The sequence below is a fragment of the Furipterus horrens genome, unplaced genomic scaffold, assembly GCF_987537825.1.
Source record: "Furipterus horrens unplaced genomic scaffold, mFurHor1.1.pri manual_scaffold_3, whole genome shotgun sequence".
In the NCBI taxonomy this organism is placed as follows: Eukaryota; Metazoa; Chordata; class Mammalia; order Chiroptera; family Furipteridae; genus Furipterus; species Furipterus horrens.
Window position 1 is genome coordinate 173662281 of NW_028327173.1, and position 22503 is coordinate 173684783.

At 37.5% G+C, this 22503-nt stretch overlaps 1 protein-coding gene across 1 annotated transcript in view; it reads left to right on the forward strand.

Moving 5' to 3' along the window:
• Positions 1-570: 570 nt before the first annotated feature.
• The window catches only part of STYX (serine/threonine/tyrosine interacting protein), a 37309-nt gene continuing 15376 nt past the window's right edge, over positions 571-22503 (forward strand). Inside the window, exons 1-4 of the mRNA XM_090270885.1 lie at positions 571-947; positions 16439-16471; positions 17921-17974; positions 21532-21629. Of these exons, the coding sequence (XP_090127011.1) occupies positions 891-947; positions 16439-16471; positions 17921-17974; positions 21532-21629 (242 nt within the window). The 5' untranslated portion in view covers positions 571-890. The remainder of the gene's footprint in view (positions 948-16438; positions 16472-17920; positions 17975-21531; positions 21630-22503) is intronic.

Genomic DNA, 22503 nt, shown 5'->3' on the forward strand with positions numbered 1-22503 from the left:
TACAATTTACTGAGCTATCAATTCCATTTCTGTTTCTTAAGACTTTATTTGCATTTCTTAAGGTTTTCTAGTTGTCATATATACAAGTCCACCATTTCAATTTGCTTAAAAGTGATGGGTGTTTCATTTTCTAGGTAGCATAACAATTTTAAGATGAATGCTTCACTCATTACTTTTTTGGTTATAACCTCACCTCAGATTGTGCAGGATTCTGAGAAGGGAGAAACTATGGTTTTCCATGCAGTTGCCAGCTACTGGTGGCTAGAATGGTTTGACCATTCTTACACCGAAGAAGAGATTTGCGTCTGTTTGGAAAAGGCCTAGCTGTTTCAGGTTGCCTTACTGCCTTTCCCAGGACCTTCAGATGTTCCCAGCCTTCTGCCGCAGCTCCGCCTCCCCCACCCCCACCCGGTGAGCTAGAGCTGAGAAGCCCCTGAGGCCCCGCCCCCCCATAGCGTCGGCGCTCTCGCGAAGGGGTGGGGCGCCGGCGTGCTGACACCTGGCGGCCGCGGCAGGCGGGCCGAAGGCGCGCGTGGGCTGGGATTGGCTGGGGCGGTGCGGGGAGGGCGGGGAGCGAAAAGGGAAGACGGTTGTGTGGCTCGAGCTTGTGCCGGAGTCTGGGCGGCCTGAGGGGCGCGGAGAATCGGGGGTAGGGAGACAGCAGCAGCATGGCGGCCGGGTCTGAGCCGCCCAACCCTCCTTTTCCGCTCTGTGGTCGCCGCCGCCGCCGGAGTCGTCGGGACCCTTTGGTCTGCGTGTGTTAGTTGTAAGGCCGCTGCCTCTCCGTCAACCCTCCAGTTCACCGGCGCTCCCTCTCACTGCCAGCCCGAGGGTCGGGCTGGCAAATAACTCCTATTCCCACCTCACCCACCAGTCCGCCGGCCGGGATCATGGAGGACTTGAAGCTGGAGTTTCCCTCTATCCCACAGTGCAAAGAGGACGCCGAGGTGAGTTGGCCCGGCACAGGCTGAGGGGCAACCCCAGGCCCCAACCGTCAAAGTCTCCAGTGGTACAGGAGCCCTCTTGCCTCACGAGGGCGTCCCGGGACCTCGGGGTGGAGCTTCCAGCTCAGGGTAGGTTGGTTCTTTCCCTGAGGCAGTTCTTATTTCCTTCCTGAGGCTCCGGCTTTGTGGTTGGGTCTGGGTCTGGGTCTGGGTCTGGGTCGGGTGTACTTAGGTTAATGAGATGAGCAAAAGCAATCCCTTTCCCCCCTTAGGTCAGCGTCGAGGACTTATTACTTGGAGTAAGGTTCCCCTTTTATTGCCAAAGCAACATGAGGGTAATGTTGCTTTTTTCTCAATTTGACGGGTATCTTCGGTGTCACAGAGTTCGCTTGTAGGACACATGCTCCACACCCCCACCCACCCACCCACATGTGGAAGAGACCTGGGGCCTAACCTTCAAAATGTGCCTTCTAAAAATTTCCCAAAGTAGTTTTTATTTGTCTTTTTTTGAGGCAAAGCTACAAAGGTGGCTCATTTGAATCTGAAAACTTAAATCAGAAATCTTTCCTTTTGGGGGAAAGTTAATAATGAAATAAAATTCTTTATAACTTGGTCCCCTGATTTCTAATTTGGGATTCTTTTTATAACCCACTTTACTTCTTCCCTGTCTAACGTTTGTATTGAGTTGAGTTTTCCCCCCTCTATCTGTCGCTAGAATTTTCTGAAATCTAATTTAGTAACAAGATAAGGTATGCTCTAGCATGATCAAGGAAAGAGAAAAAGACATCTACAAATTCTAGTTTTAAATATCTAAAAATTAATTGGAAAAAGAAAGGTCTGATTTTAAGAGACCAGTTTACCTCAGATATTCATTCTATTTAATAGAATGTCACATTTTTTGTTTGGAGGGATCTTTTGCTTGTGGTAGTGATCCTTGAAAATTGCATATGTTTTCAGAGTAGACTCTTAGTTAAATGGGGGGGGGAAAGTTGAATTTATGTTTAAAAGTGAATTTAACTCTTTTCTTTGTTTAATATAGAATAGTGTATATAAGGAGTATGCTTACATATCCTCAAAATTATTCAGTCATTTCAGCACTGGAAGCAATCTTAGGAATAATGTAGAGCATTCCCAGTTTTCAGGTGAAGAAATGATAGCTTACTGTGAATAAGTGATATGCCATGGTAACAAACACAGTGAGAACCTTGATCTCATGAATCTTATTAATTCTTTTATTTTTCCCTGCTTTATAAAATCCTAAAATTTCTAGTTTAAAGTGTTTAACGACTTGCCCTGACCAGTGTGGCTCAGTTGGTTGGGTGTCATTCCCCAAAGCAACAGGTCAGGTCACTGGTTTGATTCCTGGTCTGGGCACATGGCTGGGATGCCAGCTGGCCCAGTTGGGGCATATGCAAGGGGCAACCGATCAATATTTCTCTTCCTCTCTCCCTCCCTTTCCCTTTTTCTAAAAATAAATAAATTCCTTTTTTAGTAAAAGGTTTAAAACCTTTACACTTAATCTTCTATTGTGTGTATAATATGTGTTATCCCTGCAAAAATTATAAAATCTTAGTGGGAATATAGCTTTCTTTTCTGGGGGGCAGAAGTACTGTTTAAAGCCTAATAGATAATGATGGAAATTTTACCTACTGAAAGCCAACTGTTTATTTCATAGCATTAGATGTTTCTTCTCTTTTTGTTGCAAAACTCAGACTAGTTTAAGCAAGAAGAAAAGAAGTAACTAAATCCAGAAAGCTAGAGGTGCAGCTAATCTCGGGGTCTTGACTAGACAGTATTTTAATACATCTGAACTGCTACTGCCTCTCAGCGCTTGTCTCTACTTTCTCTCCGCGTCACTGCTTTTCCTTGGGCTTTTTCACAAGGAGTTTGGCCATCATCTGCTCTGGGCTTATACCGTGATGGGGCCTACGCATTGAGGAATAAAAGCACTTTGCTCCAACCTTTAGTGTTTAAAATCTAGAGGACTGAGCCAACTTAGCTCATATGCCTGTCCTTTGGATCAGTCACTAGCCGGGAAGTGGTAAATACAATGAAAGGCCCAGGCTAGGTCACTTCCCTGGCTAGGGTAGTGAAGTTTATCATTGGTAGACATTTCCACAGAAGATGGAAAGTGCTTTTTGGGCAGGAAGAATTATAAATAACCATTAAATAGGGCATGATACTCATGATAAACTAATAAAACAGAAGGTTAATTTTCTACTTTCCAATGAGATATGTGAGGTGTCAAATTGTTTTAAATCTAATTAGCGTGACCAGCCAGCACAGTGTCTTCCACATAGGAAGCGCTACATGGAAAGCTAAATTACAATCCAAATCTTACTTTTGTAAAAATGGAATTCATGTAAAGTAATGAATGCTCTTAATGATTGATGTGATCAAGCTATGATCCTATCATCTCTTTAAGAATGTTACTTTCAAGATTATTGAAATACTGATCAGGGCATTCTTTATAGGACAGTGCTAGTGTTACCTGTCCAAAGTGCCCAAAGCTTTAAAGGCCAAAGCCCACCACATCAGAGCTTGGCATAGGAAGTTTATTGATTGAGGGGCACCAGTCAGGAAGATGGGAACCTTAGTAGTTCCTCAAATCCATCTTAAGAAATGGGAGGAGCTATTTTTGTAAAACTCAACCCCACGCAGAATTCCTGAAATGATTAGCACATCTCTATGCAAGACTAAGCAGGAGCTGTTAACCCGAAGGCCATGGAACAATGTAGGCACAAGAAGGAGTCAAGCCAAGCATTTCAGTCTTAACTAGCAAACATTTAGCTGTTTTCATATGTTTGCAAAAAGATTGACACTCCTTTGTTTAAAACTATACCATGATATCCCGTTGTTTTAAGGATGAAGTTCAGACCCCTAACATCATCTAGAAGGTCCTGTGTGATCTTGCATCTACCTACCTCTAACCTCATTATGGCTACTCTTCCTCTCTCTCTTCTCTGCATACCCTAGTTATGTTTATCTCCTCTCAGTTCCTGTAATTCTTTCACTTTTCCCCTACTGCAGAACATTTTCATTTGCTGTTTTCCTCTGCCATGGCTACCACTGCTCCCCTTGCCCTCAGCTAATTAACTACAGGCATGCAGTTGCATGACATTTCTGTCAGTAAGGACCACGTATACAAATGGTGGTCCCATGTGATGGAGCCGAGAACACTTCTGTTGCATAGTGACATTGTAATTATCTAGTGCAGCACATTACATAAATACCAAATATGTCTCTTTGGCATAAGGATTATTTCAGGCTGGTTAATGTTAAGAAATGGCAGGTTTGGCAGAAGCTTTGGAAACCAAGTACATATAGAAGTTACCCTTTGTAAAAGACATTTACTTTTGTAAGGAAAAATCTTTTGTAGGGAAGTCTCCCATCCCAACCAGGAAGAAGGGGATGACCTTACCTCTAGAAACACTTACCAGTGTAGAAGACAATACATCTGCCTAATGGCCTTACTCTTGTTTACTATGCTTTTCCCCGATAACCTCCCATAACTGACTCCCCTGCTCCCAATTTCTTTTGTCATCAGCTGAAGATGATATTTAAGATGGTGGCCTCAGCCATTTTGGTAAGTTACTCAGCTTTGGGTCCCTCCTTTCTAAATAGAAAATAACAGACCCAGAATGGTGTCACTCATGCTGAAAGCCCATGATACCAAACCTAAATACCTGATCTAATTGCAGTTCAACCTCTATCAGACACATAATCAGCCTAGGATTTTCTCTTCAATACTAGTGAAGTAATCTGCCTGATAAGACCCCTTGCCTTCCCTTAAGGGAAAGTGGTGTCCTTGCCTGAAATAGTCCACTGTTTTAACTTCTTAGTCGCACCCTCTTTCTGCCTGTAAAAGCTTTGCATTTTGTACAGCTCATTAGAATATCCTTGTTTTCTAGGTGGGATGCTGCCCAATCATGAATTGCTTAACTGAACCCATTAAATCTTCAAACTCACTAGGGTGAATTTTGTTTTTTAACACTCCCATGTATACAGGAATTATACATCTTATTGAACTTTTGTGGGTTTTTTCCCAGTTAATATTTTATTACAGGGATATCTCAGTCAAGAACCCAGAAGCAAAATAATTTTTCCTCTTTATTTTCCATGATAGACTAAAAGTTTTATAAGGACCAGTAAATTTCTGTCTTATTTGGCATTGTTTCTTTCACTTAACACAGTGTTTGGTATATTATCATAAGCTTAACTAATGTTTGTTGAATTAATGAAAGAATCTTGATTGGTTTTGATAAAAAACAAAATTTAAAAAACAAAAATAGCTAAGCAGCTTTAATTGATTCATGAATAGGGGTAGCAGCTCATCTAGCAACTAGAAATAAAATTTGCATAGAGTGTAATGCACAGATATTAAATGGGCAATTCAGTGAGTTTCAGTAAAAATACATGTTAGGGTGGCCATTGACACAAGCTGTGAAAAAATTCACAGAAAGAGGAAAATGCAGAGGGCAAAGTTTTTTTCTCTTTCCAAGGGAGGAAAGGGGCTAGGCACAGAAAATTACCCAGAACCAAAAGGTTGGGACTGAGCTTTTATTGGATTATAGAGGGTGAGGGTTGGTGTTGTGTGGCCACTGGGCTGTTAGGGGCATTGCAACACAGGAGGTTTCAGCTGGTTTTGTGTAAGCTGCAGTTTTCTCCAGTGTTATCTTTTGCCTGTGGCTATGGGAAGTGGGTAGTCCCGTTCTGTTCTTGCTTTTCTAGTAATTTTTCAGTCCTGGGGACATACAAGAGTAAAATGGCAGTCATGTTTAACAAGGTCTGCTCAGCAAATGGTGCCATGATAACCAGTGGCACTGTCTTTGTCCTTTTAGTACAGGGTGGGCAAAAGTAGGTTTATAGTTGTCCCTATGGAAAATAATACAATAATAAGTAATAATACAAGAATAAACTGTGTTCTGTGTACTCACAACTGTAACCTACTTTTGCCCACTCCTGTATATACCAATGAAACTACCCCATCAAGGTATAGACTGTTTTTACCAACATAGAAAGTTACCTGATATCCATTTCCAGGCACTCCCTACCTCATCCCATAATGGGCAACATATCAGAGTTTAGTTTTATATGTTTTTGAATGTCATATAAATGAAATCATACAAAATGGACTCTTGTTTATGGCTTCTTTCACTGAATATAATATCTATATGAAATTCATCTACAATGTTGTGTTTATGAGTAGTTGATTCTTTTATCGCTTAGTCTGTTGCGTTATATGAATACCATGGATAGACATTTGGTTTATTTGGGGTTATGATGAACAAAGTTGCTTTAAATGTTCTGTGCAAGTCTTTTTGTGGACATATGTTTTCACTTCTCTTTGGTAAATCTGAGGAGTAAAATTGTTAAATAACAGGGTGGGTATATTTTTAACATTTCATTTAACACTTCCATTAGCGATGTTTGAGAGTTGCAGTTGCTTCACTATATTACTAACATTTGGTGGTGTTCGTCTTTTTAACTTTAGCCTTGGGTATATAGTGGTATCTTTTAGTTAATTAGTTTGAATTTCCCTAATGACTAGTGATGTTGAGTACTTTTTCTTTTGCTTTTGGCCGTTTTTATATTTTCAGTGGTAGGATGTCTTTGTCCATTTTAAAAATTGTGTTGCCACTTTATTGTTGATGTGTATTTATGTATTTTGGATACATGTCTTGTTGGATGTATGTATTAAAGATCTTTTTTTCCACTTTGTGGCTTGCTTTTTCATTTTCTTAGCAGTGCATTTCATTGAGCTTAAGTTTTTAATTTCACGAAATGTAATTTACCAGTTTATTTTTCCTTTACAGTTAGTACCTTTTGCACTCTCTTAAGACATCTTTGCTTTTTCCAAGGTTGCAAACATATTCTCCTGTGTTCTGCTAGAAGTTTTACCATTTTTGCTTTTGTGTTTATACACACACACTTTTTTTATTGATTCAGTGAGTATTTATTGAATGCCTACTATGTGCCAGGCACTGTTACCAAGCACTGGAAATAGATACAGCAGTGAAGATAGATGTTTGTGTGTATGTGTGTCTGGGGGTAGGATCAAGATTCATTTAATTTCCAGATATTTATCCAGTTGTTCTAGCACCACTTACTTAAAAGACTTTTCATTCTCCATTGCACTGTTTTGGTATGTTTCCGGAAAATTGACTGCATATGTGTAGATCTTTTGGGATCTATTCATTTCCGTTTTTCTATTTGCATTTAATCTGGAAAAAAGATTTCTCTTTGTTTGGTATGCTGCTGGCTGCTGTTTCATTGTTCACCTGGACATTTCTTTCTCTTATCCTGCTTGGGGTTTATTGGGCTCCTGGTTTCTAAGGCATGGTATCTTTAACCAGTTTTGGAAAATTCTCATTCATTAATTTCTTTTAAAAATTTTATTAAATTTTTGGGTGATGATTAATACTATTATATAGATTTTAAGTATAATTTTTTAAGATTTTATTTACTTATATTTAGAGAGGGGGGAAGGAAGGGAGAGAAGCATCAGTGTGTGGTTGCTTTTTGTGCGGCCCCAACTGAGGACCTGGCCTGCAGCCCAGGCATGTGCCCTGACTGGGAATCAAACTGGCGACCCTTTGGTCACAGGCAGGCACTAGGTCCACTGAGCCATACCAGCCAGGGTTCAAGTGTACAAGTCTATAATACATCATCTGTCTATTGCATTGTGTTTACCACCCAAAGTCATATCTCCTTTTGTCGCCATATATTTATTCGACCTCCCTTTACCCTTTTCTATTAATATTTCTTCCCATTCCCCTTTCCCTCTGTTTTCCGTGTCTATGAGTTTTTGTCGTTTGTTCATTTGTTGTTTTCAGTTTTATATCCCACATGTGAGTGAAATCATAGGGTTTTTGACTTTTTCCATTTGACTGATCTTGCTGCTTCTTGAGATAGGCCTGTAGTGATATAAACTTCCCTCTTATGACTGCTTTTGCTGTATCCTAAAAGTTTTGATACGTCATATTCATTTGTCTTTATGTGTCTTTTGATCTCTCCTTTTATTCTTTGATCCAGTTGTTCTTTAATAGCATGTTGTTTAATCTCCACATATTTGTTGTTTTTCCTGCTTTCTTTTTATAGTTGGTTTCCAATTTCAAAGCATTGTGGTCAGAGACTATGCTTGGTCTGATTTCAGTCTTAAATTTGTTGAGTCTACTTTTGTGTCCCAGTGTATATATAGTCTATCCTTGAGATGTTCTGTGTGCACTAGAGAAGAATGTATAATCTGGCGTTCTGATGTGAGAGGCTCTGTACATGTTTATGTCCATTTGCTCTAATGTGTCATTTAAGGAGAATATTTATTTAATGATTTTTCTGTTTGGATAATCTATCCATAGCTGTCATTGGTGTATGTAGGTCCCTTATTATGATTGTTTTTGTCAGTTTCTTCCTTAGTTCTGTTACTACTTTATATATTTTGGTGCTCCATGATTGGGTGCATACATACTGATAAGTGTTTAGTTTTCTTAATGTATTGCCCCCTTCCATTATAAAATGTCTGTCTTTGTCTCTTGTTACCTTTTTTTAATTTTGAAATGTATTTTTTCAGATATAAGTACATCTGCTTTTCTCTGGATGCCATTTGCTTGGAGTATCATTTTCTACCTTTCCACTTTGAGTCTATATTTGTCCTTGCAGCTGTTGTATCTCCTGAAGGCAGCATATGGCTGGGTTTTGTTTTTTGTTCCACCTTGCTAGTCTGCCTTTTCATTGGTAAGTTGAGTCTATTTACATTGTGGTGGTTATTGATATAAGAGGATTTCCTATAGCTGTTCCATTCTTTTTTTTTAAAGATTTTATTTATTTATTTTTAGAGAGAGGGGAAGGGACGGGAGAAAAAGAGGGAGAGAAACATTGATGTAAGACAGAAACATTGATCGACTGCCTCTCGCACATGCCCTGATCAGGGAACTGCACCCACAACCTAGGCATGTGCCTTGACCAGGAAGCAAACTGGTGGCTCTTCGTTTTGTAGTATGACGTCCAGCCAACTGAGCCACACAAGGTTGGGGCGGGTATACCCATTGTTCTGCTCTTTCTGATGGAGTCAGATAGTTCTCATAGAGCCCTTCCTTCCTTTCTTCCTTCCTCTCTCGCTTGCTCTCGCTCTTTCTTTCCTTCTTTCTTTTGTTCCTTCCTTCCTTTCTTCTTTCCTTCTTTCCTTTTGCTTGCTTTTTTTCTCTCTCTCTCTCTCTTTTTTCTTCCATCTGCATCATTTTTAGATTTCTATCTTCTATAGCAATAATTCTTTCCTCCATTTGGTCAGTGCTGTTTCCGAAGCTGACTAGTTTATTCTTTATCTCTTCTATTGAGTTCCTCAGCTCCAGAACTTGTTTTGTTCTTTATTTATTTTCAGATTATAAGAGAAAGGGCTCAGGATCTTAAAGGTTAAGATCCTAAAGGTTAGCTCTGTCACAAGGAGGTCCCAAGAAAGGATATTGGAGGTGTAAGGAGGAGCCTCTAGCCAACTCAGAAGGTGATAAGGTGATCTGAATCATGACACCATATGTTATGGGCAATGTTGGTGAAATGACATGAGTTTTGTTTGTTTGTTTGTTTTTAAGTATATTTTATTGATTATGCTGTAACAGTTTTCCCAGTTTTTTTCGCCATGCCCACTCCGCCCAGTACCTCCCTTCCCTCCAGCAATCCCCTTAGTTCATGTCCACGGGTCATGCATGTAAGTTTTTTGACTTCACCCTTTCCTATGCTATTTTTAACTCCCCCCTGTCTTATTTTGTTTCTAACAATTACACTTTTTGATCTCTGTACCATTTCCCTACTTCTCCCTCTTCCCTCTTCCAGCTGATAACCCTCCAAATGATCCCCATACCTGTGATTCTGTTCTTGTTCTGTTGTTTGCTTACAATTTTTTGTTTTTGTTTTTTAGATTAGTTGTTGATAGTTGTGAATTTGTTGTCATTTTAATGTTCATAGTTTTGATCCTCTTTTTCTTAAGTAAGTCCCTTTAACGTTTCATATAATAATGGCGTGGTGATGATAAACTCCTTTAGCTTTACCTTGTCTGGGAAGCACTTTACCTGCGCTTCCATTCTAAATGATAGCCCTGCTGGATAGAGTAATCTTGATTGTAGGTCCTTGCTTTTCATCACTTTGAATACTTATTGCCTGCAAGGTTTCTTCTGAGAAATCAGCTGATAGTCTTATAGGAACTCCTTTGTAGGTAACTCTCCTTTTCTCTTACTGCCTTTAAGATTCTCATCTTTAAGCTTTGGCATTTTAATTATGCTGTGTCTTGGTGTGGTCCTCTTTGGGTCAAGCTTGTTTGGGATTCTCTGTGCTTCCTGGACTTGTATGTTTATTTCCTTCACCAAATTAGGGAGGTTTTCTTTCATTATTTTTTCAAATAAGTTTTCAATTTCTTGCTCTTCCTCTTCTTCTGTAACCCCTATGATTTGGATATTGGTTGGTACATTTAAAGTTGTCCCAGAAGTTCCTAATCCTCTTCTCATTTTTTTCAATTCTTGTTCCTTCTTTCTGTTTTGGGTGAATGTTTATTTCTTCCTTTTGTTCCAAGTCGTTGACTTGAATCACAGCTTCCTTCCCATCACTTTTGGTTCCCTGAATATTTTTTTTATTTCACTTTGTATAACCTTCACTTCTTTATTTTGTGGCCATACTCAATCATTTCTCTAAGTATTCTGGTCACCAGTGTTTTAAACTCTGCATCTGATAGGTTGGCTACCTCCGTTTTGTTTAGTTCTTTTTCTGGGGTTTTCTGTTCTTTCATTTGGGCCATATTTCTTTGTCTCCTCAATTTGGCAGCCTCTCTGTGTTTCTTTCTGTGTAATGGGTAGAGCTGCTTTGATTCCGTTTCTTGGTAGTATGGCCTAATGTAGTAGGTGTCCTGTAGGGTCCAGTGGCTCAGCCTCCCCTATCACCCAAGCTGGGTACTCGAGGTGCATTCTTCTTGTGGGCTGAGTACACCCTCCTCTTGTAGTTGAGCCTTGGTTGCTGTTGGCAGATCAATGGGAGGGATTTACCCAGGCCAGTCAGCTGCAAGGATTGGCTGTAACCACTGACCACCAACCTCTGCCCTCCATGAAGGATCAGCTGTGCAGTGGGCAGGGTGGTGGTGCTCCAGCGTGGTCTGTAGCTGTCCACTAGGGACACTGGCCCTGGAGTTACCCTGGTGGTGCAGGCCAAGGTTAGCCCCCACCTCTGTTTTGCCTGAGGCACCCTGCCTGAGCTATACAGCAATCTGGGATAGCTGCTCCTTGTGATGGCCTTGAAGATTCCCAGGTGAAGCCAAGCTGTGAATCTCAGCTGGCTGCTGGTAGTGCCAGGCCTGGAGCTCATTGACACCAGCTGTGGCTTGTTTGATAGGATTTAGGAAGTTGTGAAGCACTAGCCAAGACCAGCATTCATATGGAAAAGCAGCTTGGGTGGCCCATAAGTTGGGTGGGGTGGAGTCTCTGTGGATCTCCAAGGCAGGTCCAACAGTGTTAGCCAGGTTGATGGAGTCTCAGATATGGCATATCAGCTTGTCTACTCTGGGGCTCTGTTGGGGGAGGGGTTAGAAAAAGGACAATGGCCTCCTCTCACCTTGATGCCAGACACTTCAGTTTCTCCCTGTGTACCACTGGTGCCTTTCAAAGCTGCTACCCCTGTGCTGGAGCTCAGAGTAAAAGTGAGTGAGAGAAGAAATGGGCTAAGGAAACAAGTTAGAGAGGCAAAAGAGGTTCCCTTGGAGTTTAGGAAAGTACTCTTGAAAAGAAGATTCAAGCAGGCATGCCTTGGTGAGAGAGTGCCTGTTTGGTTCTTTTTTTTTTTTTTGAATTTAAACCTCTGAGTTTATTAAACTGCCTGAGTTTTCTTATATTTCATTGAGTTTTTTCAGAACTGCAGTCTTGAATTCTCTGTCATTTGTTTTAATTTTTAATTTTTTTAAAAATTTTTCCATCACCGTTTATCCTCCTCCTTGTCATTTAAATCACATCTTTCTGCGTCTTTAAGTTTATTTTCCGGATATTTTTCATTTTTATTCTAAGGTGCCTTGTTACTTTGGTTATTCATGGTATTTGATGAAATTTTCTCTGTCTAGGCATTTATGGGAATGAAATCTGCTATCTTTAAAGAGTATTATTTCTCTAATTACTAAGTTGTGCTCAAGTGCAAGTTTTTGTTTTCTCTTGCACTGCTTCATCTACTTGGATTTCTGTGGTATGTTTGAAAATGCCCCGTATTCCCTGGGAAGTAGGCGTCTTCTCTGTGACCAGATCCTCTCGGTCTCCGAGCACCACGCCTGTGGAGGAATCTGGTTGGTGGGGGGTTTCGAACCTGTGAAATCCCTGTGCAGCCCCCTGCAACCTGTTCTTGCACTGTGTCCCAGGTGTCCCAGGTGCCCCCTTGGCCTGCTGCTATGGGTGGGAGTATCGTGGGCTGGGAGAGACTGGCTTCTGAGTTTGTGGCTTTGTTCTCCTCCCAGTAAGCACAGTTGTCACACCTCTGTCAGGGGGACCAGCCCCAGTATGTGCCTGTCACTCAGGAAGGAGTGCGTCTGCCTCTCCAGTTCTCAAGGCTGCACATAGTGTGCCCTGCAACTGGACACTCACCACTACAGCTTCCTTTGAGGCCTGCTGCTCGCTCTAGGTGAGAGGAGTTGAGCTCTGAGCTCTGGGAGGTTGAAGGAGGGTGAGTAAGAGAGACAGGGAGAGGGGAAGCAGCCAGGCTCCAGTGGCTTTGTTTTCTGCCTGGTTGTGGGGGCTGCCAGGCCACAACTGCCATAATTCTGTGTTTCATCTCTAACCCCATTACTGGGTTTTGCTACAGTATGTGCTGACCACTCAGGCCAGGAATGTTTCTACCTCTCGCCTCCTAAGTGCTGCAGAGAATGTACACTGTAATCTGATTCCTCACCCGCAGGAGACCCTGAGTGAGTTCTGGGCTGCATTAATATCACCTGTCTCTATACTGCCTCTTTCTCACCTGTTTGCTTCCAAGTTTACGCATTTTCAGATGTTTCAATGTGTGGATCTCTCAGATGTATTTGTGTTCAACAGGGAATCCTTTTTTGAATTATAGCTGTTCAACCTGTAACTTGAAGGAGAGAGACTGGGGATACCTCTCATACCACCATTCTTCTGACGTCAAGAACAGTATCTTGTGTAATAATATCTTTCCTTTATTTTTTTCTCCTTCTGTGGTCTTAGAATCTATGGATGGTAGACCTTTCCAGCTCTGAATTTGGGTCATTTGAAAGGTCACTTCTGTTTTTCAGTTCACAAATTCTCTCTTTATCTGTGTCCTTTCTTCTGTTTAGCCTGTCCACTTTTTTATTTTTAATTTCAATTGCAGTTTTTCATTTCTACATATTCATTTGTCTCTTTTAAGTATCAATTTCTTAATTGTTAGTCAAATTTTTGATATTATTATGTGTCATTATATTAAATGTTTTATATTTTTCATTATTGTCATATCTGCTGTCTGTGGATGTCATTCAGTTATATATGCTTTCCATAGTAACTCATTTCCACGACCCCCTTTTTTTAAGTCATTTTTTTAAAATTGTGAGCTCATTGAACTTACTGTGTGAGTTATTTCTGATCTAGGTTTAGGGTATGGACCTTCGGGGAGAAAAATGCGTTTATTTTTCTCCCAGGAACCCATGGACACTATGTACCCAGGACCACTTGACGTTAAATTTTCACTTGGCCTCACAAAGATAATTGAATTCTAATGCCAAACTTAAGTGAAGGCTAGATTGTGGTTAAGAAGACCCCACCCCACCATTCCACCACATTCTACTCAGACCCAAAGCTAAGAAAGGCAGGAGTACTCATTCTTTGAGAATGAGGTGGGGGTTCATTTTTCCCCCTCCTTAGTTTATCTTTCACTGAGAGTGTTGCCTTTTGGGGTCCCAGTTTTTTGTTCTTGATCTGACTTCTCACTTTAAGCAGGTCCTAGGCATTGTCTCTTATCTCACATATACAGTATTCCCTCACTTATTGCGGGTATTACGTTCTAGGACACACACACACACCCCCGGGATAGGTGAAAATCTGTGAAGTAGGAACCTTACATTTATTTTAGTATTTATATATATTTTAAGGCTTTATAAACCCTTCCCACACACTTATAAACAGTTCTCAGTCCCTTATTAACCTTTCCCACTCCCTTATTAACCTTTTCCACACTTTTATAAACACTACTTATGTTCTTAAACAAATTCTACACTCTTAAACCTATGTAACTTTAACAACATAACGTATACAGTACCACAAAATCCCGTGATATAGTGAAAAATCTGCAATAAATACTTTAATATTTTTTAAAATCCCGCAACATAGTGAGGCCACGATAAGTGAACCACGATATAGAGAGGGACTACTGTATAGTGCAATTTAAAATATGGCCATGATGAGGATGTGGAACAATTAGAAGCTCCATACCCTGTTGGTGGGAGTGTAAACTGGTTTTAGAAAATTGTAGGCACTGTCTAGTAATGCCAAATACAGGCTTACCTTGTGATCTAGCAATTCCATTGCTATTTACATATCCAAGAGAAACTAATGCATTTGTCCACCAAAGGGCACATAACATTTTCATTGCACCTTTATTTGTAATTGCAAAAACCTGGAAGCTACCTAAATCTCCACAGAAGAATGGGTAAATTGTGGAGTATTCATACAGTAGAATACTGCACAGCAATAAAAAGGAACAAACTACTGACATACGCAACAACATGGATGAATCCCATAGGGATTATGGATGAATCCCATAGGCATTAGGTGAGATGAAGGAAACCACACATAAAATAGTACTGCGGTATGATTCCACTTATATGAAGTTCAAAAATAGGCAAAACTAATCTGTAGTGATAGAAAGCAGTTGCTTGTTATTTTAGCTGTGCATTTAAAGATAGTTTTTCAGAGTATCTTTTAACTATCATTACATAGATGGTTTCTCAGGATTTACAGTCTACTTCTACATTGCTGAGACCAATTTTCAAGATTAAAAATAAGATACATTTTCTGTTTATTTTCTATTTTTTACAAAATATTTTTAGAGAGAGGGGAAAGGAGGGAGAAAGGAAGAGAAACATTGACTGGTTGCCTTTCTTACACCCCCAACTGGGGACCTGGCCTACAACTCAGGCATTTGCTTTGACTGGGAATCGAACCAGAACCTTTCAGCCTGCAGGCCAGCACTCAGTCCACTGAGCCTCACCAGCAAGGGCTGTTTTTTCTTTCTTTTTTTAAAAGCCTGCTGTCATTGCAGGAGTATTCTCCCTTTCTACTATAGGTATACAGTTCAACATTATGTGTTAAAAATATTTCTCTGATGCCCTGGCCGCATGGTTCAGTTGGTTAGAGCATTGTCCCATACACCAAAAGGTTGCAGGTTTGATTCCCAGTTAGGGCACATACCTAGGTTATGGGTTCGGTCCCCAGTTGAGGATGCATATGGGAGGCAACTAATCTGATTTTCTCTCTCACATTGATGCCCCCCTCACCCCCCACCAAATCAATAAACATATTCTTGAGTGAGGATTAAAAAAAAGAAACTTTTCTGACTTGGGGAATCTGGATAAAGGGAATTTCTTATACATTCTTTTGCAACTTTTCTGTAATCCTAAAATTATTTCAAAATAAAAATTTTTAAAAAGAAAACTTCCAGTTTTATCTTTAGAAACCTAATGACTTTATAATTCTGAATTTTATGCAGCAAACAAATTAGAAACTTGGAATGCAGTCTGTTTACAAATTAGGACTATCTGTGTTATATTTGATTTTTCGTGTCAATTCTCTGTAACATTTTTCTTTTTCTAACTTTTAAAATATTTTATTCTTTGCCATTGGCATTTTGCATTATTTTTTATCTTTTTTATCTTAGTCTAAATTCTGAAGACAGAATGAAATCTGTGTTTTGTTGAAATGTATCTTTCAAGAGAATTAACCAGACAGATTCTTAAGCCCAAGTAAAATATGGAAAAGGCTGTTTGATAAGCATCTGGCAGTTCAGATCAGGGATGGCAAATAGTTGTCACATACCATTCTTCTTTCATACATCACAGATATTGTTTATTGATCACAGTACTTTTCATCTATAGTCTTTCTCCATGCATTGTTTTAGCTGTTGACTGCCAGTTGATTTGAGTTGTCATGAATGACAAATGTCTATTTAACATCTCTGATTTAGAGGGTTATTTGGGGGAGAAACTTCTGGAATATCTATTCTTATAATTAATGAACCATTCCATCCATTGTATGAAGTAACAATCATAATTTTGGAAGCCAGATTATTTAAAGAATACCTTAATTGTTTCTTGTCACTTAAATTTTCAGGTGTTTGTGAAGCCAATTGAATCTGTTATTCTTATAGAATATTCTTAAAGTATGATCTGTTTTTTAAAAAATCCACACACTTGGATGTCACATCTTTAACCTTTAATTGGGTGAAATTTTTTATAATGTTATTTACTTTTATTCTTGTGGTTTGTTTTTTTTAAGGAGTGGACATACCCTATGAGACGAGAGATGCAGGTATGACCACCTTTTTTGTTTATTAAGCCAACTCATATTATTATCATTAAATAACTTAACCTAATTTCACAAAGGATTTAAATCCTTTGTGGCTCATCTGTTGACTCATGATCTCTAGGTTCATCATTAAGTATTTTTAAATAATATATTTAAAGTTAATTGTGGATCTTAAAAGATGGGAAATGAATTGTTGCTTTTTTTTTTTTTAGATTAGACCCATGAACATAGTAATATATGTACATGCTTAGCGAGTCATTTTGTTTTTCTACATCTGAAAAATTGGGCTCGATATTTATATTCCTTTTGTTTTATGTTTGTCTAGTTTAGATAAGTTCAAGAGAGTTGACTGTATACCGAAAGCTGTTAATTAGGCTGTATCATACCCTAGATACTATATGATGTATTATATTAGTGATTTCCAATCAACTTTCATAACTACCTCCTCCAGAAGACTGAGTTGAATACTCACAGTGTGGAACGAATTAAGTTATAGCTAAATCTCATAACAGTTCATTTTTCTTTTGCGTTTCTCAGCATTTACAGTTAACTCTGCTAGACCTAGGGTCAAGAAATGTCTTCAGCTCCTGGGAATCCTTTGACTTCTAAAAACCTGTTTCTTTTCATTCTTAGTGAAAATTTATTTTTAAAAAAATATGTGAGTACCATGAGGCATTTTACTTGGTGCTGTGGGGAATGCAAAGATGAGTAAAATGTTATTTCTGCCCATAAGAAGCTGGTAGGAGAAATCAGACCTATACACAAATATATTCTATAGAACTGAACTACTTTATTAGTATCTTGGGTATTATAGAGCCTGACTGAAAGCTTATTATGTTGAATTTACATAGAATAAATTTTAGTTCAGCATACAGAAGGTACTTATTTAAATTGTTGAAACTGTTAAGCAAACATTTGATATCTTTTTTTTTAACTTTGCTATACTTTTCTTCTATTATTAACTATCAGTAACAGTTTAATCTTGTATCTTGTGCTGCTTTTGACCTGGTTGAATTAGGTTTTGTGTAATTCCAAAGGGAAGATTTTCTTTATGCGTATTTCTGGATTATAACAGAGAATAGAAGTAAAATTACAGATGTCTTATTAATGTAAAAGATAACAATACAATGTACTAATTCTACCCAAACTTTTTATAAAAGCACTATTGTCAGTAAAACTGGGGGGAAAGACCACTGTGGTATTTCAAATATCTGGAATATATTATTCAGAACCACATTTGAACTTCGAATGTCTCATTTGATATATAAAGCATGTCTGCATTTGTTTTTCCAGTTATTTTCTCAAGGTAGCTAGGAAATGCTCCCTAAACAACAAGCTTTTTAGCAAATTATTTTAACAACTATGTAAACACTCCACAAATCTACTTTTATGGTACATATTTTATGTAGATTTAAATTGCTGATTGTAAATATCTCAATTTTTTTTTCCTAGGAAATTTTACCTGGATTGTTTTTAGGCCCATATTCTTCTGCTATGAAAAGCAAGGTATGAATTTTAGATTAGGTTTATCAAGAGACTTTATTGCCAACTTTTTTGGAGTACTTAATTTTTTTAGTAGTAAGATTTTTATTTGAGGGAGGGTTCCACAAATAATTGCATGTTAATAGTAATTGTCACTCTGAAGTACCTACTTGTTTCCAAATTGTACTGGGCCAATGATTCTCAAGTGTTTCACCACAAATCACAAATGAGTTTCTATATTTTTCTTATGAAATCCATATGTTTGATTTACTAAAGAATGGACCTTTATTTAATGATTTATTTACCCTCTAAAAATATAAAGCCAAAAATAAGGATTTCTAATTAACCTTTCCCTATATCAAGGGTCAGTGTGTGTGTTGCTATCTGTGTTTGCATGCACACACATTCATTTTGATTGAAATGACTCAAATCTTATTTTTGTTTTTCCAGAGTTTAGAGGTCTGGATGCTCCCTAATTACAAAGTATTGCACTATGTAAAAATATCTTATATAGTCAAATTGAAATTGATCTCTTCAGTTACACAGTTAAGAGGATAGATTTCATTTTAATATATGTAGCAATGTTGTTGCTACTTCCTAGTGGATTCAGCCCTGTGAATTACAACAATCATAATTCTCTTTGATTTAAAAGGTGAAACATTGTATCACAAATGTTCTCTCTTAAACTCTGGCTATTTAGAAGTCAGTATTCTTATGTATACCTGCCTACAGTAGGTTTTGTAAAAATGGTAGAATTTTAAGCTTTCCTGATACAATTTGATGTCGTTGTAAGTTTGGATTGACTTGGAGTTTTTTAGAGTCATTCGTTTTGAAACTGGAAGGCTTTTTGACAGGTGAGGCATCCTAGTCATTTTGATGGGTTGGAAATGATAGGGTAGGTAACTGTAGGACTTAAATGTGACTAACTTTATAAAAGACAAATATAAAGTTATTGCACAAATAATTTAGTATTCACAAAATACTGCTCTTAAAGATGGTTTTACATTATGTTATTTGCTTTTTGTATTTCCATTATACCATATGTTTTATTAAATAATACGTATTTGTTTACAGATCTTTCTCCTCAAATTCTTTTCCCTCTAAATGTCACCATGATTTTATCAGACAGAGGAAAGACTTGTGTGACAAAATTTGATTATTTCCCATCCTGAGTCACCCATATTTCTTTGAATACCATCATTCCAAAAATATGTAACAACAAAACAAAAAATTATAATGAACCCTGGCTGGGTGGTTCAGCTGGTTGGAGTATTGTCCCATAAACCCAAAAGGTTGCGGGTTTGATCCCTGGTCAGGGCACATACTTAGGTTGTGGGTTCAGTCCCTGGTTGGGGTATGTATGGGAGGCAACCAGTCGACATCTGTCACTCTTGTCTGTCAGTCTTTCTTTCTCTTTCTCTCTCTAAAATCGCAAAACATATCCTTGGATGAGGATTTTAAAAAAGAAAATTATAATGGAGATAGAGAAATGTTGAAGAATAAACTCCTTTTCTAAGACTCATTATTTAAGCCTATCCTTCATTACATTCAAATACAGTTTTAATTAAAAAGGACAAATTAAGGCTCTTTATAATAACTAATAAAGTATTTCTTTTGTAAAACTTTTATATTGTTTTAGGTATGATAAGGTCATAATTTGCTTTATATAACCAAATCTATTGAATAGTAAAAAAAACACTTTTCTATATTACATGTGGATTCTACTTTGATAAGGTTTGCTTTTACTTATCAATAGCATAATAGGTCTTCAAATTGTTATTGTCCTTAACATATAACTTCAGATTGTTATATGTTGTCTTATAGTTCCTCACATTAATAGATATTACAACTTCTTCATATATCATAGATCAAATATAAATAATGTTGAATTCATTTTGGAGGTTGGATAAATGTGATTATGGAACATTAATTAATAATCTTATCAAATGCTTACCTGCCTTCCCCTTACTCAGGATATACTTGAAAAGACAAAGGTAATTGAATTCTAATCTTGGCTAGACATAGAAAATTTACTGCAAAAATTAATATTTAAAACTTTTGAAAACCATATTTGCTTAATCAGCTCAGGCTGCTATAATAAAATAATGGATGCCTATAATAAAAGACTAGATCTTCAGCAGTAGACATTGATTTTCACAGTCCTGGAGGCTGGAAAGTCTGAGATCAGGGTGCCAACAAGATTAGGTTTTGGTGAGTTCCCTCTTCCTGGCTTGCCAAGGCTGCCTTCTGCTGTGTCTCCACACAACAGAGAGGAAACGGGCTCTTCCTCTTAAAAGAGCACTAATTCCATCATGAGGACTTCACCCCCATGACCTCATCTAAGCCAATTACCTTGAGAGGTGTCTAATACCTCCCAAAGACCTGTACTTGCTAAATCCATCACCTTGGAAGGTGTAGGCTTCAACATATGAATTTTATGGGAAACACAAACATTCAGTCCATAACAAATATAGATTATCCTTTGACTATTCTTATGAATTATTAGTATTACTGTTCTAGACTATTTAATGTAGAAAGTGGGAATTAAATATATAGATTTTTAAGATTAACATATGATAGAAAACTCAAGATTATTCTGATATATCATGCCAACATGAATTGTTCATTCATTTATTGAACAACTGCTATGTTCCAGGCACTGTTACATATATTTGATATGAATCAGTGTATAAAGTCCATGGGATTTACATTTGGCTATTAAAATAACTTGTTATCTATAAATTCACTGAAACCTATAATAACTTGCAAATAAAATTTTGATATTTTCTACAGTTGTGTTAAATTGGTCTATAATTCAAGCCAAAAAAGCACCACATGATAAAAAAAGGTATTTGGAGTTGCCTTTTTAAATTTTAGTAGAATTTTAAAACCCTGAAAGGTTTAATTAGATTCTGTGAATTGTATAAATTAATTCTGCCTTGAAATAGAGAAAGTGTACTGGGAGAGGCCAGGAGTAACCTAGAATTTTTGGCTCTGATGTTGCTATTATTAACTAGGTCAGTGATGTTGAACAACTGTTTATGTCTTAGTCCCCTCTAAAGAAAAAAGATTATAGTCAATATGTGTAACCCCTATTTAGAAAACCCTTGACAGGTGCTGAAGGCACTATGCTAAACACCTTATATGTTATCACATATAATTCTTAACAAGCACTCAGTGAATATGTAGTGTTTTCCCCATTTCACATGAGAAAACAGCCACAGAGCTCAGGTCATTAGAAGAGCTGGGATATAAAGCTTGGCCTCTCATAACTCCAAAGCCCATGCTTTTAAATACTATATAGTATTGTTTTCCAAATAAATTATCTTTAAACTCCCATCAAGCTCTAAAATTATAGATGTAACCTTTTGAGGACATTTACTGTATTATCGTGAATCATTGAAATTTCTTGCTGATTACTTCAGGTATATTATTTTTAAATTAGCTTTAATTTCCTTTATTTAAAGTTCAGATGTGGCTGTATTTTAATGCCAAATTGTGTATTTTCAAACATCTGTGTTACAGTAAGATAATGTTTTATATTTTAAACTATTTCTCTCCCTTGCCTTTTTTTTTTATAGCTACCTATACTACAGAAACATGGAATAACCCATATAATATGCATAAGACAAAATATTGAAGCAAACTTTATTAAACCAAACTTTCAACAATTATTTAGGTAAGAATTATTGCCATGATTTATTAAAATGTTATGTGCAGCAAAAATAAATTTTCTTTAAAATATTTTAAATAAGTAATTCATGCACATAATGCAGAATTCTAAACGTTCAGAAGAATGTGTATGGTAAAGTAGATTTCCCTATTCCTGTGTTCAAGGGGATACTCAAGGCCCCTCCTAAAGGCATCCCAATTGTTACTTATTTTTTGAGTATCCTTTTAGAGTAATGTTACATATGTAAGCATATTTCCTACAAATAAACTTTTGTTTTTATATACTGGCTTTTTTAGGGGGTGGGGGGTTGCTTTATGTTGTTACTGAGAGATGCATTATTCTTTTTAAGTCATACAGTAATCCACTGTATGACTACAATAAAATTTATTCAACCCTTCTCCTATTGTTGGACATTTAGATTGTTTCCAGACTTGCTAATATCACATATAGTAAGTATCCCTGTACATGTCAGTATTCATATATAAATACATCAGTAGGATAAGTTTGTAGATGTGGAATTGCTGGATTTGGGTATTTAAAATTTTAATAGATGTTGTAACTTGCCCTCCTGTGAATTGGATTAGTCTACATTTCCACTGTGGAATTACAAGAATGACTCTGGGTTTGTTTGTTTGTTTGTTTGTTTGCTTTTTTGGTATTTCTCCAAAACAGAATTATAAAACATTAAAGATTTTTCCAAATCTACTGGATTAAAAAGTGTTTAATATAATATTAATTTGCCTTTCTCCTTTATCTTATAATGAGTGCTATTGAACATGTAATGATTTTTAATGTTCTATAAGTTTATTTTTAAAATTAAGAGTATAGTACACTTGGTACAAAAAGGTACATAATGAAAGTCTCTTTCCTTCTCTAAATC